Source organism: Giraffa tippelskirchi, chromosome 8 (assembly GCF_054371585.1).
Source record: "Giraffa tippelskirchi isolate mGirTip1 chromosome 8, T2T-mGirTip1v1.2.pri, whole genome shotgun sequence".
NCBI lineage: Eukaryota > Metazoa > Chordata > Mammalia > Artiodactyla > Giraffidae > Giraffa > Giraffa tippelskirchi.
Window position 1 is genome coordinate 29,088,560 of NC_137282.1, and position 17,900 is coordinate 29,106,459.

Consider the following 17,900-nt stretch of genomic DNA (forward strand, 5'->3'; position numbering starts at 1 on the left):
GGTTTCTTACTTGGGTCCACAGGGTGGATAAAGAGTAACAAAAATTCTACAGTTTGTATATAGTGACTCCAATCATCTATCATGGTCATTGCTTAATGAAATAAGAAAGTGAGTAACTGTAGCAAATAGTATTCTATGAGAGGGGATAAAAAGTAACAGAGTATGGCAGATCTATTTCTGGAGCCACAGCCACAAAGCAGAATCCTAAACCTGCCCCTCTCTCCTCACCACACATGCATACTTAGGTACTTTTACCCATCTGCAGAACTCAATACTTCTGTGCCAGAGGCCTGCTGGAGCTACGTTTTTAGGTAAGTGTTTACATATATGTAGCTATGGCCTCCTAGGAAGGGACTTCCTTTGTGAGGGGAGAGATATTTGGGAGGACAGTGAAACTGCATGTGGGGGGAGGAACAGGTATAAGGAGATGAGAATCTGTATTTTCAAGCAAGGGACCCCAAAGCGACAGGTCCCAAATGAACTGTGTTAGTCTGAGCTAACACTCCTTGAAGGCAACTGGTGCAGCACCTGTATTCCTGCATTCTCTCAATCATCCCCATTTCAGGGCATTGAAGACCGAGGCCTTAGGTTAAGCAACTTGACTGGAGAATGCCAGGTAGTAAGTTAAAGAGGCCAAATCGGAACCTGGCTGGAAGTACTCCAGTATAAACCTGTCTCCTGGGCCAGCCACAGTAAGCCATCTTTCAGGAAAATCGGCTCTTACCCTTGCTCATCTTAGCTGCAGGCGGGGGAATTTCAGGCTGGGGGTGGGGGGGTGCTGGTGACTTACTAGGGGAGGGCCTTCCTTATCGCCCCCGGACAGGGTCCCAGATGACAGCAGCCCCTCAAATGGTTACACCCTCAGCTGCTGATAAGGGTTCACATAAGGTTAAGGACGCGCCGCTTGGCCCAGGTAGTGCGCTAGTATCTAAGCAATGCTGTGTTGTCAGTTCGTTCCTCCTTGTGTTCCTTGGAAGTGGGCAGTGTTACAAAGTGAAGTTTTACTCACTCGGAAAACAGAGGCGGTAAACACCTGCCCCACCGACGGGATGGCAAGAGCGTTGCTTCCACGAGCCGCCAGCCTCCTCCCTCCTTCCCGACCTTCGGGTCGCCCTTTAGGATGGGGAGTCGGTAGGGTACCTGCTTTCCCCTCCTGCAGCCAACCAGCTGACGCCTGGAGCCCAAGCTGGCGCCCCCGGGCCCCCCCGCCCCGGACCCCCGGCTCGAGTGGTTTGAACGCCCGGGTGCGCGGGCAGCACACTCACGAGCAGCCGCTTGTTGCTCCCGCGGCCGCGACGTGGGGAAGTGAAAATGAAATTGACTTTTCTGAGAAATGATGAAAGCGGCGCTGCCCGCCAATGAACGGCGGCGGCGGCGAACTTCCGCACCTCCCGGCTCGGCGGCTCGCGGCCTCCCCCCGCCTGCACCTCCCGGTTGCACAAGCTTGAAACAAACACTTGGGAGGAAGGGCGGAGGGAGGAGGGCGGAGCGGGGGGGCGGGGGGAGCGCGGAGGGCGGGCGGGAGCGAGCCAGGCTCCGGGAGGGCGGAGGGCGGAGGGCGGGGGGATTTCCAGCCTCGGCGCTTCGCAGTTTCCTCTCCTTGTTTTGCTTTCGATCTGGACTGTTCTCAGGCCAGCCGGGGAGTAACTTTTAGTTTTGCTCCTGCGATTATTCAACTGACGGGCTTTCATTTCCATTTTACACACCCTAGCAACACTTAAGCCTTGCGGAATTGTATTGGTAGCGTGAAAAAAGCACACTGAGAGGTAACATTTTTTTCAAATAATAGTTGGGACTGTGCGTGTGTGTTTTTCTCGAGGGCATGTTTAGGAGGACTGGAGGGGATGTGTGTGTGTGTGTGTGTGTGTGTGTGTGCGTGCGCGCGCGTCCTGATGGTTTGACACGATGTTTTGCAGACGGAAAATGCTGAGGTTCATAAATATTAATACTGATTTTTGGAGGAACAGTCGGCGCTGTTATGGATCATCTGGTTTTAGGGGAAGCAGGTTCTGTTGCTGCTGCTGCTGCTGCTGCTGCTGCTGCTGAGGCTGCAAGGAGGAGGAGGAGGAGGAGGAGGTTGGTGGAGGTTTAATTTCACTTTTGGATTTGCAGATGCGGAGAGCTGGCTCCATGGACACAGACCTGCTCTGTGCGATCCTGCGCCCCAGGTGTTGTTTGTGGGGGAGCAGGTCCGCTGGAGTCGGGCCTCCTTTTAAAAACAACATGATCGCGTGCATGTGTGTGCGTGTGTGTGTGTTTACAGATGCTGGCGCCACCAGATCCGAAGGAGGGGAGCGGGTCGTTCTCGGCGCCCGGCGGCGGCGCCTCTCTCCAGGCAGCCTCTGGCGTAAATAGGCAGGAACCCGCCGTCCGCCCGCAGCCTGCGCCCCGCGCCCGGCCCGGGAGAGGCGCCTCACGCCGCGGCCGAAGGAAACTTGATGGGGCGCCCGGTGGCGGTCCCAGGGGCTCGCCCACCCTCGGGGCTCGGGGAAAGGTCGTGGGCATCGGGTGCCAGCGGCCGGGGGCTGGGCGGGCGGGCTCCGAGCGGGGCTTCGCGCGGGGCCTGGCCGGCGCGCCCGGCTTCCTGGGGGCTGGGCCGCTGCCGCCACCGCCCGGGAGGGACGCGGCGTCCTCCTTCCCGCCGGCCAGCGCCCGGCCTGGCCCTGGGGCTTTGTCGCTGCACTTGTCCCCGCGCGGAGGTGGGTTGGGGGGGGCTCGGGCGGCGCGTCCCGGGAGGGGTCAGCAGTCCGGGCCGCGGCCTAGCGCCGGGCGCCTCCGGGTCCCCGCGGGCGCCCCCGGGCCGGCCTCGCGCGCTCGGCCCGACTCGCCTCGGCTACGGAGCGGGCAAGGTGGGGGCGGGGAGCCTCCGGGGACCGAGCGGCGCCCCGCTGGCAGGCCCGGAGTAGGGGGTGCCGGCGTTCTCCGGGGGGTCCCGGGGCGCGGGCGGCGGCGGCGGGGTGGGGACGCGAGTGCCCGCCCTGCGCCCTCCGACCCCGCTCGGGGCGCAGAGTGGCATTCGCCAGCCGGCCGAACGTGGTTGGTGCAAAGCCGCGGCCGCCACTTCCTTTCCGCCTCGCGGGCCGGGCTCGCCCACCAAGCGATGCCCGCCGCGGCCCATCGTGGCGCCCGGCCGCTCGCGGTGCCAGGGAGCTGGCCCTGAGAGGGTCGGGCAGCCTTTTCCAAGTGGGAAGGGTTTCAGGACGCAGCTCACCGCCCCCCCCCCCCCGCCCAGGACGCACCGACATCTCAGTTTGGGCCCCAGGTGTGGCTCCGTGGGCCGCCCTCACCCCCTTACCCCTTTAGAGGGGAAGAAGCGGGAAGGAGGCTGGCAGCCCGAGCTGGGCGCAGAAAAAACCTTCCGGGCACCTGGCGAGGCGCCGAGGTCAGCCGGTGTCGGCGGGACCCCTGGTCATCGCTGTAAATGTGACCCTTGGCACTGGCAGTGGAAGTGGCCACGTACTGGCGGCGTGGTTTGCGGTCGTCTTTGCCCCGAAAGGATAGTGTTTGGAACTTGGGGACATTTTCCCCGCTTCCTCCCTCTTTAGCCTCCTTCCTCCAGTGTGGGCAACGGTAATGCGTCCGGTCCTCGGTTCAGAAGAGTGCTGGCATCTTCCCTCTGCCACCGGCCTCCCCGTCGCTGTGACTCGGTCTGCTTTTGATGAATGGCGAGGGAGGGTGGAGGAGAGTTACATTTCCTGTTGTGGATTTTCAGGAATCACCAAGGTTGCTGTCAAGCCTGCGTTCGTTTATGAGTTTTCAGACCGACTGCAGATAACATTGAGGGCTCAGCAGCGTGCGCTTTGCTTTTTGGTGCTCAAGGGCAGGTACAGAGAGGGGCCTGGTGACATAATGGAAGAGAAGGTAGATGGTCTTGACATTAGGCAGATGCAAGCTCCGTGCCACAACCTGGAGGGTGATCCTGTTTACCTTCATGCACCGGGACTCAGGATTTTCTCGTTTTCTCCCCTCACCCCCATCGCTCCTTTTTCGGAGAGGGAAAGGATAAAATCCTGGAAAAACTTGTTTTTTCTAAGGAAACTTCAGTAGATGGAATATTGAAGACTTCATTTGGTATTTTTTAATACCTTGAAAAATGTATTGATCGATGGGGCAGAGTCCGGAATTTCACTATAATTAGTGAATGGTTTTAATTTATAACAGCCTGTTGTGTAAGAAGTTAGATTTTGGCCTCCTGGATCTGAGTTCTTGTCTGTTCTGATTTGTAACTGCTTCTTAATATTAAACATCTACATTTTTCATTCTCAATGAGTTGGGTTTTTTTTGTTCTTTTGTCCTTCAAAAGTTAGAGATAATTCTGCACACTTCAGACTGACTTACCTGTTAAAGTGTCATGATAATCCAAAGTAAGGGTTTGTGGTTAATTTGGAGGCCGATTATGGTGAACCGAAGTCCTGACAGCTCCGTGAACCATGCATGACCCAGTCTCTCTTCCTCTGCTTTTCCGCATACTTTATTAGGCAAATGTTCAGTATACCAAATCTAGTTCATCATGTTTGAACTTAGTAGTGAAAACTTTAAAACTTTGGGCATTTAACATTGGAGAGTTTGATGTGCATCAATTTTCTCATGTCTCCAAGGACACTGTTCTTTTATTCTTGGTGTCATGGAATATAAGCTATGTTGTTTTTAGAGCATTTTCACAAAACTTTCTTTTTGATAGTTAACAGACCAGTGAACTCTAAATGGGATATCTGGGACATGGTTCTGTGATGTGCTTCATACCAGAAAAAGGCTTAAAGCAGATAAGGGACTTTATTCATTTAATAAGTATTTATAGAACTTTCACTATGCCCCAGACACAGTGCTGGGTTCTGTGGGTTTGACTGAGAACAGGAAGGGAGTTTCTTTACCTTTTGGGGAAATTGCATTCTAGTTTGTGAGCTGACAATACCTAGCCAAAAAATAAATACAGTAATTACCTTTAGGGGTGAGTTCTATGAAAGGTGATAGTTGTAGGTAACTGAATATCTGATAGGGTTGCTTTTGGGAACAAATGAGGTACTGTTATGGAAGAAGGTTGCGTAAGTTACAACAGTCTACAAATGCATAAGGCATTCACCTTCAGAATTCTGTCAGATGGTTCTTAACTTCCCACTCCAGTATTCTTGCCTGGAGAATCCCCTGGACAGAGGAGCCTAGGGGGGCTACAGTCCATGAGGTTGCAAAGAGTTGTATAGGACTGAGTGACTAACCATGCATGAATTCTTAACTTTAAAAGTCAGAGAATCATGACTGTGGATTAAACCCTGACTTTCTTTTAGAGAATTTTCAGCAAGAAGTGATTTTACTTGTTCTGAGAGAATATAGAGAATAGTAAGGAATTAAACACAGAATAACTATTTTATGTAGAGCATTAAAATCTGTAACAAGACATCTGATATTGTTAGTAAGTTTTTTTCTGTCAAAAGTTAGATGGTGTCCATGGAGACCAAATGGTATGGAAATAAAAATGATTGGACCAGTGTATTTTCCCTCTTTATATCAAGAAAAATCTTTTCCAAGCTCATTGTGTTTTAGTGTGAATTTTCTTCCTCATTGCTGAAGACTCTTCATTATCTGTTATTATGGATATGCTCTTAACTGATTTTAATTTTTGCTATAACATCGTTTTTATTTTTGGCCATACCACGGGGCATGTGGGATCATAGTTCCCCAACCAGGGATGGAAACCGAGCCCCCTGCGTTGGCAGCTCGAGTCCTAACCACTGTGCCACCAGGGGAGTCCTGCTATGACATCCTCAAAGCAAGTCAGTTAACTTGCATTTATTGGATGCTTACTATGTACCTAACACTATCTGTGTGAAAATGATATATGACAGCATATGTGAAAATAAATGTCATAGCTGGTATATGTTTATAATAGATATAAAATACATAAAGGAGTATATATAAATAACATAAATTGCTGGGAAATGTCCGTTATTGTTAGCAATAAAGCCAGTTCTTCTTTTGATCTGTGTGAGACACATGTTCCTTCGAGCACAGGGGTTGGAAGCTAGGAGCTCTGTCCCTGTTCACCCCATTTGTGGCCTACTTTTGGCCTGCGTGTGATCAATGTTTGGCTATAATTTGTGCCTAAGGCAGGGTCAAGCAGTGGCCCTCATAGTGGTGGCTGGTGAGAAAGGGAGTGATGAAATTTGATTAAATCTTGATTTTTTTTTTTCAGCAAAGAATGGTAAGTTATCTATAGGGTCCAGATTTAAACCCAAAGCCAATATTTTATATAAAATACCAAAGGCAATACACAGGCAGGAAAATCAAGCCTGCAGGTACCTGAGGCTGGGCGGTGACCCCTCCAGAAGACCCACAGTCACCAGCAGTTTTTCCTCCAAAGATGCTTTTAAAATGATTTCCCATCTTACCAGCTCCATCTTTTGACAAACAGCCTCTGAAACAGATTGTGTTTAGTTAGGAAGACTTCGTGGGCCTGTTTTTATTCTTCAGAAACACACTGCAGTTAGAAATCATGGTTGACCTGAGAACCAGCATCAGCAAATCTAAATGGTCCAATTCCAGCCCAAAGCAGAGAAACTCGATGTTGTAGGCAGCCTGGGCCTAGATAAACTGTTAGTCCTGTTGGACCTTCTGAGGTTCTGAAACTAGCTGCCATCTTCCCCCGCCCCTTATCAGTAACTTTGAGTTCTGCTGGGGGTCCAGGGACCCCAGGATATGAACCATTGCAGTAACCCAGGGGATTATTTTGTTAAATGAATGCAAATGTTTGGTCTTTATTTCATTTGTTTATTAAATATCTGTTCACAGCCAGCTATGTCCAAGGCCCTAGATAGTGGAAGGTGCATGAACTCAAAGAGCCCAGAGGCCTGGAGTTGACTTTCAGCTCTTTTATGAACTCTCCACTCACTTCTCTTTTCTGGACCTTAGTTTTCACATCTGTAAAATGGGGCCGCATGGTTCTATCATCTTTGAGGGATGGGACTTATGTGTGTCAGAATCATGGAGAGGAGGGGGCTTTTAGAAACCACCCAGACCTTCAGATTTGAGACTGAAGCCCTTTTTGAGAATCCCTCCCCCTGCCCCTGAGTAACCCTCTGACATTGACCAGGGTGTCCTTGGTCCCTGTCCGTTGGGTATGTGGGCCAGAGCAAAGGCAGAGAACCACTGAATCAAGGGTCTCTTCCCAGGGTCGAATCTTTTCATTTTTTTTCATTGGCTCCCAGGTCAGGCTGTGCAGGACAGCAAGCAGATGGAACTTGTTAGCCACCTTTTAGGCAGCTCTTTGAATAGGTAATCTATGGTCTCTCCCCATTGACTCTGCCCACGTTGACCTTGCTTGTCATACAAAAAATGGGATCTGTAGTACGGTTGTGATATTTTGAATTTTCTGCTCCGAACAAGCAGAGGAGGATTGTGTTTCATGAGCTTGTCTCTCTTTAGGAAGGCCACGGAGTCGTGGGTTTGTTTTTTTGTTTGTTTCTGTTTTGGCTTATATTCCCCTTTGTTGATTTAGTATTCAGCTTTAACAAGTAAAAAAGAACACGAATCAAGCAAAAAATGGCTCCGTATGTCCCATGCCCTGTGTGCACGCCTTGTTAGCCCCATGCTTATGAGACGAGAAGACTGTGTCGTTCTTTCTGGTTCTAAGCATTTTTATCTCATGGGCAAGGCCACTTTAGTTCAACAAAATACCTTGCTTTAGCGTTCTGTGTGATAAAAGCCGGTTCAGTTTTGATTAAACATTTTTGAGAGCTAACCAGTTGCTCTGTTAGTTTCATGAATAATTTCTTTGCCAGCATCCTTAGCAATCTGTTGCTGTCTGTGTAAAAGCATTTGATACACACCTAATGTGATCAAAGGAAAGATGAGCTTCCCATTTCATCTGTTCTTTTTGAGCTTACAGATGTCAGGTTTTTGTAGGAGCCAAAGAAATACCTTCTAGATAGAAGACGCTCTCCTGGCCCCATGAGCTTAAAATCCAGCAGACTTTCCCCTGTCATGAGGTTGACGTTTTGAATGAGAAGAAGCTACATACATGTTTCAAGTCATATCTAACGTGTTGCTTTTGAAGAGCTTTCCCTGTGCTCCTTACCCTAAAATTATTGAAGGCGATGAGAATAATGACCGTGGTGGATGAGAGCATCCTGGTACCTGGCTAGGGTGTTAGTGGGTGTGGGATGGTAGAATATGAGTGGGGAAGGTGACAGTTGAGGGAATGAGGTGATGAAAAAAGAGACGAAGGTGTAGAGTAGAATAATGCCTCTTGAATTCTTGAGTGAGAGTGAAGAGGGAGTCAGACGGGTAGACTTTGTGTCTGCCACAAATGTCATTGAGACGTTTTGCAAGTAGAGAGACAAGCTGGTAGTTAATTGGTAGTAAATGCAGAACAAGTTGAAATGCTAGAGGACCCTCCACTTCTAACTTTGGAGTTTGGCCTTTTTTTTCCTGGAGGATCAAATTACTAGGCATGGCCAACTTTAGACCAGTAAACAGGAGGCTGTGAGTGGTCACCCCTTGGGCGTGGCTGAAACCACGTTAGAGGTGGTGTTGCAGCCAGAGAGGATGGAGGAATTGGTGCCCTGACCTGAGGCCTTAAGACTCAAACTCAGTTACCTTTAGAGGCAACCACAGTCCTTTTGAAGAAGATACATGTTGATGAACTGGGTCAGCAATACTGTCAGAGCTCTTAGGCTGCCCCTCCCCCATGCTCTTCTTCCTTGCTGCTCTTTTATTTTTTCCAGGTTGTAGGAGGTAAGTAAGGAGTCGGGAAAAGAGAATCGGCCAATACTGTGTTTCCCTAAAGAATGCAAGGCACAGGGTTAGGACTGAGCTATATTGTTGCTGGTACTGCGGCCACTGTAGTTTGGGAACTAAGCACTTGGTACTGTAGCTGGGGTATTGTACTTCGAAATAAACTTTCTGGAATATGGTTAGGCAGTGTACACTTGATGTCTTAAAAATGCTGAACTCTCTGTTCCAGTAATCCCACTTCTAGGAACCTACAGATGTGAAGTAACCAGAAGCAGAACAAAGATTTATGTACAGGGATGTTTACTGTTAGTTTCTGTTATAGTGAGAACTCGGAAACACCCTAAATCCCCAACAATAGGAGCACATTTAAATGCGTTCCAGCGCACCAGGCCCTGAGTACAGATAGCTGTTAAAATTCATGCTTTTGCATTTAATGATGGGAAGGTATTTGGGGTGTATGTTGAATGGAGAAAAAGAGGATTTTCAATTGTGACCTTAATTTTATTTTTAAAACGTGTGTGTTTGTATATACATCATAAAAAAAACTAGAAGGAAACATGTGGATGGTGTGCTTATGGATGTTTGGCTTTCTCCCCCAAATTTAATACAACAACACAATTACTTTTATAACCAGAAAAATATTCTCAAGACGACTCTGAAGTGTTCCCTCTAACCTCATCTCTGGTAAATGTGGATGAGGACAAGTAAATCGGATGTTGCTAAGCAGGGTGTTGTTCATGAACTTGATGATTCCCAGGTCCTCTCTGCCTTGATGTACAGAGCCAGGCTCTAGAATCAGAGCTTTCCCAGCCAGTGCCTGGATATGCCCTTGTCCTGATTCAGCTCTTACTGCTTCAAGATACCGAGATTGATGGTTCCTTTGGGAGGTTGGGACACATTGTTTTATCAGCAACTGTGGAGGGTCTGAGATGTTACCCGCTTCACAGATAAGTCCTCTGTGTATGTGACAGAAGCATCTGCCCCGGGGGTAGGATGCGAGAGTTCTTGCTTGATCTTCACAACCAGGTCAGCAGCCAGAGAGATGCTAAGGTGTTGGCCCCCCCTTACCTAGACCTTGAAGTAATACCATTGAAAACTGATGGAACCTGGGTATGGATTACCTTCCATGGATGACGTCAGAACGACCATCCCTCTCTGCTGCCAGTGGTCTGGGGTGGGGGGGTGTGGATAGGGAGAGAGATTGTGTGCGTGCTCAGTCACTCAGTTCTGTCTGACTCTTTGCGACCCCATGGATTGTAGCCCACCAGGCTTCTCTGTCCATGGGATTTGCCATGCAAGAATAACTGGAGGGGCTTGCCGTTTCCTATTCCACGGAAACTTCCCGACCCAGGGATCGAACCCTCTGCTTGTTTCCTCTTCTGAGTCAACATCCTCACCTTTTGGAATGTAAGGCTCTTAACAACTACAGGTATCCCTGAGGTCATGGCTTTGCCCCTTTTGAAATGTACACGCTTAGAGAGGTAGGGCCTCCTGAGACCCTGCAAACTTTTTTTTTTCAATTAGTTTATTTATCTATTTTTTAACTTTACAATATTGTATTTGTTTTGCCATACATTGCCATGAATCCACCATGGGTGTACATGTGTTCCCCTCCCAGAACCCCCCTCCCACCTCCCTCCCCATCCCATCCCTCCGGGTCACCCCGGTGCACCAGCCCCTAGCGCCCTGTATCATGCATCGAACCTGGACTGGCGATTCGTTTCACATATGATAATTTACATGCTTCCATGCCATTCTCCCATATCATCCCGCCCTCGCCCTCTCCCATAGAGTCCATAATACTGTTCTATTTATCTGTGTATCTTTTAATGTCTCGCATACAGGGTTATCTTTACCAATTAACTAAATACCATATATATGTGTTAGTATACTGTATTGGTGTTTTTCTTTCTGGCTTACTTCACTCTGTATAATAGGCTCCAGTTTCATCCACCTCATTAGAACTGATTCAAATGTATTCTTTTTAATGGCTGAGTAATATTCCATTGTGTATGTGTACCACAGCTTCCTTATCCACTTGTCTGCTGATGGGCATCTAGGCTGCTTCCATGTCCTGGCTATTATAAACAGTGCTGCAATGAACATTGCGGTACACGTGCCTCTTTCAATTTTGGTTTCCTCAGTGTGTATACCCAGCAGTGGGATTTCTGGGTCATATGGCAGCTATTTCCAGTTTTTTGAGGAATCTCCACACTGTTCTCCATAGTGGCTGTACTAGTTTGCATTCTCACCAACAGTGTAAGAGGGTTCCCTTTTCTCCACACCCTCTCCAGCATTTATTGCTTGTAGACTTTTGGATAGCAGCCATTCTGATGGGCGTGAAATGGTACCTGATTGTGGTTTTGACTTGCCTTTGTCTGATAATGAGTGATGTTGAGCATCTTTTCATGTGTTTGTTAGCCATCTGTTTGTCTTCTTTGGAGAAGTGTCTGTTTAGTTCTTTGGCCCACTTTTTGATTGAGACCCTGCAAACTTAACCCAGGAAACTAGTCAAAGCTGTAACCATTTTGCCCTCTTGAGAAGATTAGAGAAGTTTGATTATCCTTCTGGAACAGAGCAGTTAGTTTAGACAAATGGCTACAGATCCAATTCTTGTGGTAGGTGAAGAAGAAAAGGTTTCTAGGGGGAGTGAATGCAACCTTCCCTGTCTTATGTTCACTATCTTTGTACCTTGTTGGTTTCTGTGTCTCAGGTGGCTTGGCTGTTTCTCAGGGGCCCTGAAATCTGGGAGGTTTTATTTTCCCCACATAGCAAACTTTACAAACCCCAGTGGGATTCTCCATGGGGAGAATCTCCATGGGATTGAGACTCTGTGTGTCTCAATCAAAGTGTGATTGAGACTTTCTGACTTTTCATAACTGAAGAAGTCTCCAAATCTGGAATTTGTGTCTGGAAAAAATTTTTAGAATAGTTTTGATTCCTTTATAGACACGGGAGAGGATTTTTTGGATGTGTTATGAAACTGGGGTTGGGTGTAACCATTAGGAGTTTAGAGGCAGAATGCCAAAGCACAGCTGAGAAAAAAGAATATTGATTAGGACAACACTGTCCAATACAAATAGAATGTGAGCCACTGTTCTAGTAGCCACGTTAGAAAAGTAAAAAGAAGTGCATGATCAGACACTCAGTTGTATCCGACTCTTTGTGACCCCATGGACTACAGCTCACCAGGCTCCTCTGAGCATGGAATTTTCCCACCAAGAATGCTGGAGTGGATTGTCATTTCCTCCTCTAGGGGATCTTCCCGACCCAAGGATTGAGCCCGTGTCTCCTACGTCCCCTGCATTGGCAGGCAGGTTCTTTTATCACTGATCCACCTGGGAAGCCCCAAAAGAAGTAGGTGAAGTTAATTTTAATGCTCTCTTATTTAGTTCAGTGTGTCCAGAATATTATCCTTTCAACATGTAATTAACATAAAACTATTAATGAGATCGTTTACTTACTTTTTTTCATGCTGAATCTGCAAAATACACTGTATCTTTTATACCTTCAGCACCTTTTAATTCAGTCTGGTAACGTTTCAAGCGGGCAGCAGCCATGTGGCTGGTCGCTACCATATTGGACGGTGGAAATGAAGCAAGTCATGAAGAGAAGTGTGGGGAAACATTGTAATACAGCGACTCAACCTAAAAGGACCAGAAAAAAAAAAAAAAGCAGAGTTAGAGTACTCATTTGCTTATAACTGCATCTCCCTGAGTGTCCCCCGCCAACCCTACCTCATCTCCTCAGCTTAAAATAGTAAGATGCTCTGAATCTCTTCGGAAGCAACACACCGTGTGTGCCATTCCTTTGGCCATAGTCCCAAACATCTTGAATATTCTCCACCCTTTTGAAGTACTGTGAAAAACGTCGATTCCCTGGATTTTCCCGTTTGCAACACCTCCACGGCCAGGTTATCTGAGACCTGGGATCGCGTCGTATTTCCTTGCATTGCCCACCCGTGCTTGATATGCAGTAAGCACTAGGTAAATATTTGTTGATTTTCAGCCTGAAAGCGAAGGTTAGCTCCGAAGGCTAGATTCCAGCTCAAGATGAATGGGCCAGATCTCTCTTGTGTGAGAAACCTAGTGGTATATGTATGGAGCACAGAAACCCTGGGATTTGTCACTTTGCGTTAGGAGTTGTCACTTTGTATTAAGGAGTTCAATATCCAGAAGGTGAAAGAAATTGTCTGGTTTTCTCCTTTGGACCAAGGCCTTTACAGAAATCTTATCACTCGATTCCTTTGACATTTATGTTCCAGTGCTGATAGTAATACCTTCCGGTACATGTAAATAAGCTCTAGTTGCTGATAAACCAGAGGTATATATTTGGGAGCTGCTACTTTCTTGGTGGGTTAGTTATTAATAATAAATTTGTTATTAACAAACTTTCAGCCCATAACTTAGAGGCAGGGAAGTTCTTTTGAAGTCAAGCTCTGGTATCTCAACAGTTGCCTTCATTTGTTCTCTCTGACTGTAATTGTTGGGGAGAAGCAACAGACGTAGCCACAGAGCCCAGGCAATTTATTTTTCCTGAAGCCTTACCTAAGAACTGCTTAGGTAGCTTTTCTCTGCGAGATTAAATACGACCTTCGCTGAATCATATTAGCAGGGCCAGCAGCTAGAAAAATAAAGACTAAACCAAACCTTCAGCGAAGAAATTCCCAGCTGCTCAGCGGGTCAGAGCTTTCTTGATTGCTTTCTTCCAATGAAAACACTGTAGATTAGTTTTAAGTGAATTCTAGTAGGTTTGGGGATTTGCAACTGACAGAAGAACAGGAAAGTATAATCTCACTTTAAAATCGTAATCCTGAAGGTAAATCTTGATTGACTCTTTGGGGGGATGTTGGGATTTTGTTCATATGGGAAAACTTCACTCATGTGCACTGTTGAGCTCAGTTGGAAAGTCAAGGTCCTCAGGGATGAGGGGACAGGGAATTGAGAAGCTGGTGGCCCCAGGGGGTGCCCTGGGCTCTTGGGGTGCTCTAGGTGGCCCTGAGGACCGACACGGATGGCACCCCTTTCTTCTCTCCGTTATAGAAGTGAAGTCCAAAGGTCCCAGGAGGGAATGTGGGTGAACTGCTATTTCCCCTTTGGGGTGCGGCTCTCCTGGTGATTCAGGAAGTCGGGGTGAGTTTAAAATATTACAGGAGAGGGTTTATTTATTTGCCTCTCTTACAGGTGCTTTGAATGCATCAAGTCTTTTTTTTTTTCCTCAAAGTCAAGGTGCAATTCAGGCTGCAGTCTGGGCAGTGGGGTCAGTCTGGACCCTGAAAGGAAGCGGTGGACAATTTTGATCATTCATCCAGTCGCTGTTTACTTTACAGGTGTGTCCTCAGTGCTGACTCCATGTTGGGGGAGAAGGTATAGAACGGTGGAGAGGTCTTCAGCTTGGAACTGAGTGAGCTCGGCAAACGGTGTGTGTTCCTTGCAGTGAAGAGCCTCGGTCTGGGCAGCTGAGACCTCAGTTAAAGAAGTGACTTGCGGTGTGTGTGCAGCCTCTGTGGGCCACACAGCACTGTCTCAGGTTGTCCGGGAGACGACAGTGCAAACGTGGCACATTTTGGGGCCAGCTGTGTATGTTGTATTTTCTAAAGGACAGATTCTTAGTAAAGCTTATAACAGGTGTAGAACAGCGTCTTGTTTCATTGTTCTGGCTGGTTCTCTACCGTTTTCCCTTCCTTGGTTTGGCACCTTGGTTCTCCTGCCATTGTCTGGTGTCCTTTGTCATGAAGTATCTGAGCCTTGATGACGGTTATCTCTACTTTCTACTTCCCTTCCCCTCTGAGGGCAGACTGGAACTGGCTGTGCTGCTGCTAACACACTGCTCGGAATCTCTCCCTGAAGGTTTGTACCAGAAGAACCTTGCTCCTCACATACCTCACATGGCTTGAGATGACATCGCCCTGAAGGGGAAATTGGCCCATATTTAATTTTGAAAATCTGTCCTTTTTTGTGCATGTGTATATGTGGTCAGTAGATGACCTTCAGGTTACCTGGAAGTAAAGTATGACTATTGTCCATGACAGGGCTCACGGAAACAGTGATAGCAAGCAGTGAGTTCATAAATGCATGTCTGGTCATTTTTTTTTTTATTACTATGGTAAAGTTACATAACACAAAATTTCCTATTATAATCATCTTTAAGTATACAGTCCAAGGGCATAAAATTCATTTACTGTGTTTGCAGGTATCACCACTGTCCTTCCCTAGAACCTTTTTTCATCATCTCAAACAGAAACTCTGTACCCATTAAATAAAAACCCACCTCCCTCTGCGTGGACAGCCACCATTCTCCTTGCCTCCTCTAGGTACTTCATACAGGTGGCATCAGACAATGTTTGTCCTTTTGTGTCTGGCTTATGTCACTCAGCAGAATGTTTTTCAGGTTTATCCAACGTTGGAGCATGTGTCAGAATATCCTTCCTTTTAAAGACTGAATAATATTCTCACACTTTGTTGATCCATTCATCTCTTGATGGCCCCTTGGGTTGTCATTACCACTGGCTATTGTGAGTCATGCTGGTGTGAACTCTGCTATAGAAGTATCTGTTTGAGTCCCTGCTTTCAATTCTTACAGTCCAGTGGGTCATACAGTCATTCTAGGTTTGACCTTTTGAGAAACTGTTTTCCACATTACCTGCACCATTTTACATTCCCATCAATAATGCCCAAGGGTTCCAGTTTCTCCATATCCTAGCCAGAATGTCTTCCCTTGAATTTTTTTGGTAATAGCCATCCTAACTGGTGTTTGATGGTCTCTTGTGGTTTTGATTTGCATTTCCCTAATGGCTGGTGATGTTCAGTATCTTTCCATGTGCTTCTTGGCCATTTGTATATCCTCTTCAGAGAAATGTTTATTCCAGTCCTTTGCCCATTTTTGAACTGGTTGCTTTTTGTTGTTGTTGAGTTTCAGGATTAAGTCATTATTTTACGGGTTCCAAAGACTGGTCTGAAAACTCAAAAGATATGGTCTGAAATACTAGCATGGTCTGAAAACACAAAAGATTCTCCCTTGTTACAGTGTGTATATAACATGTGGAGTAAAACCAGTGAAAAATTTTGAGATGTTGTAGAGCTGATAAAACACCTATTGAGGAATTAAATTATACTGAATGAAGTGTATCAGAGTGGACTCTGAAATGGGGAATCAACTAACAGTACTTAACCTTCTGTCTGCTCCTTCATGTTCACAGCTGGAGAAATCAAGCAGCCTGCCCAGGGTCACGTGGCTGGATTAAGTCCTTAGTACGTTTTGTTGAACTCGGTAGTAAAGAGTTAATTTTTTTCTGTTATATTTTGAATCCTAAATTTCTGGTAAGAGAAAAAACATAATGCTTGAATATGGTAGTGAATTAATTGTATCAGCTCATATGGTCATCTCTGACTTATATAAGTACCTTCAATACTTGGGGCTCATAAAAAGAGCCTCGGGTTCAGTACTTTTTTGAGGTATTTTGGATAAAACTGAGTAAAAGCAGCCTCAGAATAACATTTGGGAGCATGAGAATTTATACATAATACTCTCAACAGTGGTTTAATAACTACCATTTGAGCAGATGAAGCAAAATAGTGCTGTTATAACAGGTCTGCTGGGAAAAAATGAATGAAAGCATTTGTGTATTTATTATGAATAATTGACAGAATGAGAAACCATGTATTTGTCCTTAATAAGAGCTATAGTAGATGACAAATTCAGTGAAATGTCAACTTTACAGCAGCAAATTTATTGTTGGTTTAATTTTATGTTCTGCTCGAATTTTCTGCTTCACTTAATCCTTTTGAGAAGTTGGTCTTTATTGAATAATGTAGCCTGACAAGATCATATATGGATTATAACTCAGAGTGAATTGTAAATAATTGGGAAGCAGATAGATAGCTGCAAAAATTTGTGTTTGCTTCAGGCTTGGGGCCCAGACTTTTTAAAAAGTCTTTAAAACTAGCCTCAAGTAGCTATGAAAACAAATATGATGATGAAGTTAAGTTGAAGACTCCTTCCTGCAGACAAATATTTTAAATACAACTCTCAGAAGAGTTAATTGCTTCAACAGACATTTCTGGACTGCTGGTGTAGAGATGCAAAATTAACAATTCCAGCTTCTCACGGAGCTTATCATTTAGTTAGAGAGACAGGCAGGGAAATAACCATCTGTAGGAGCAAAAAGAACAAAAGGTATAGGAATTGGCAGGGGCTCTATCTTTGACCAGGACAATGGAGGTGAGCTTCACTATGCATTTCCACCAGCTGTAGGAACAGGGCAGGTTCAGCCAATTTCCCGTGGGGGCTCAGGGCATCTTTGGTCGAAAGAGCAGTAAGATCGAAACCATGAAGGGTTGGAAATTCCTTCCACTCTTGGTGGATGGAGAGTTCTCTTGTCTGATGGGAGCAGACGGGTCAAGGGAGTGTCAAGGATCATTCCTGGTAGGCACGAATACTTTCTTCAGTGCATATGTTCTTGTGTTTACTATCAAGGAAAGGCTTTATTCTGAGTATAGAGCAAGTTTTTGGGGAGAAGGGCTATTGGGGATTTCGAACATTTCCCCACCCCTTACATTTTAGAAGATGATATAGGTAGTGACTCTTTAGCAGTTGGAAGTCAGAGCTGTGAGCCTGCCATGCTTAAGAGAAGATAGAAGAAGGTTTAAGAATGATGCATGCGTTTCATTCATAGACACATGGGCACTGCAGGAAGGACCAGACTGCTTTTGATAATAACCAGGCCTGTCTAGGAGATGTTTTCGTACATTTCCAAGAGGAAGTGATGCAAAGGTACAAAAATATTTTTTGTATCCTCTTTTGTTTGTTTTGATTTGGCTTTTAGTGAGAGAGAAGTTATGATGACTAGGTTCACAATACTTAAGTGAGGGGGCGATAGAGACGGCTGTCATTAATACAGGCGAGAAACCCAAGTTAGAGAACCAAGATGATGGCCAGGGGCCCCCAAGCCAGAGCTTGGCACAGCGGAAGTGTTTAGGGTGAGGCGTCCCAGCAGCTCCAAGAGTGACTGGATCTGGCTGCATCTCAGCAGCGGGACTTGCAGTTGGCATCGTATTCGCGGTGTGCTTGTCCGTGTTCTCCGAGTGACGCTATGGAAGAGCCTGGAAGAGCTGGCTCATGGAACCTTAGGGGCAAGCCTCAGCTACTCAGGAAGCCTGGAGGAAGCCGTGGGT

General features: G+C 46.4%; 1 protein-coding gene across 4 annotated transcripts in view; it reads left to right on the forward strand.

Moving 5' to 3' along the window:
* The first annotated feature begins 1,613 nt into the window (after positions 1-1,613).
* IRF2 (interferon regulatory factor 2) overlaps positions 1,614-17,900 on the forward strand; it is an 86,721-nt gene continuing 70,434 nt past the window's right edge. Inside the window, exons 1-2 of one of the 4 annotated variants that reach the window (XM_081521878.1) lie at positions 1,614-1,766; positions 1,917-2,080. In XM_081521878.1, coding sequence (XP_081378004.1) covers positions 1,979-2,080 — 102 coding nt within the window. In that variant the 5' untranslated portion in view covers positions 1,614-1,766; positions 1,917-1,978. Of the gene's footprint in view, positions 1,767-1,916; positions 2,081-2,102; positions 2,169-17,900 lie in introns of those variants that run through there. The other 3 variants (XM_081521880.1, XM_081521879.1, XM_081521881.1) reach the window with 3 other exon arrangements.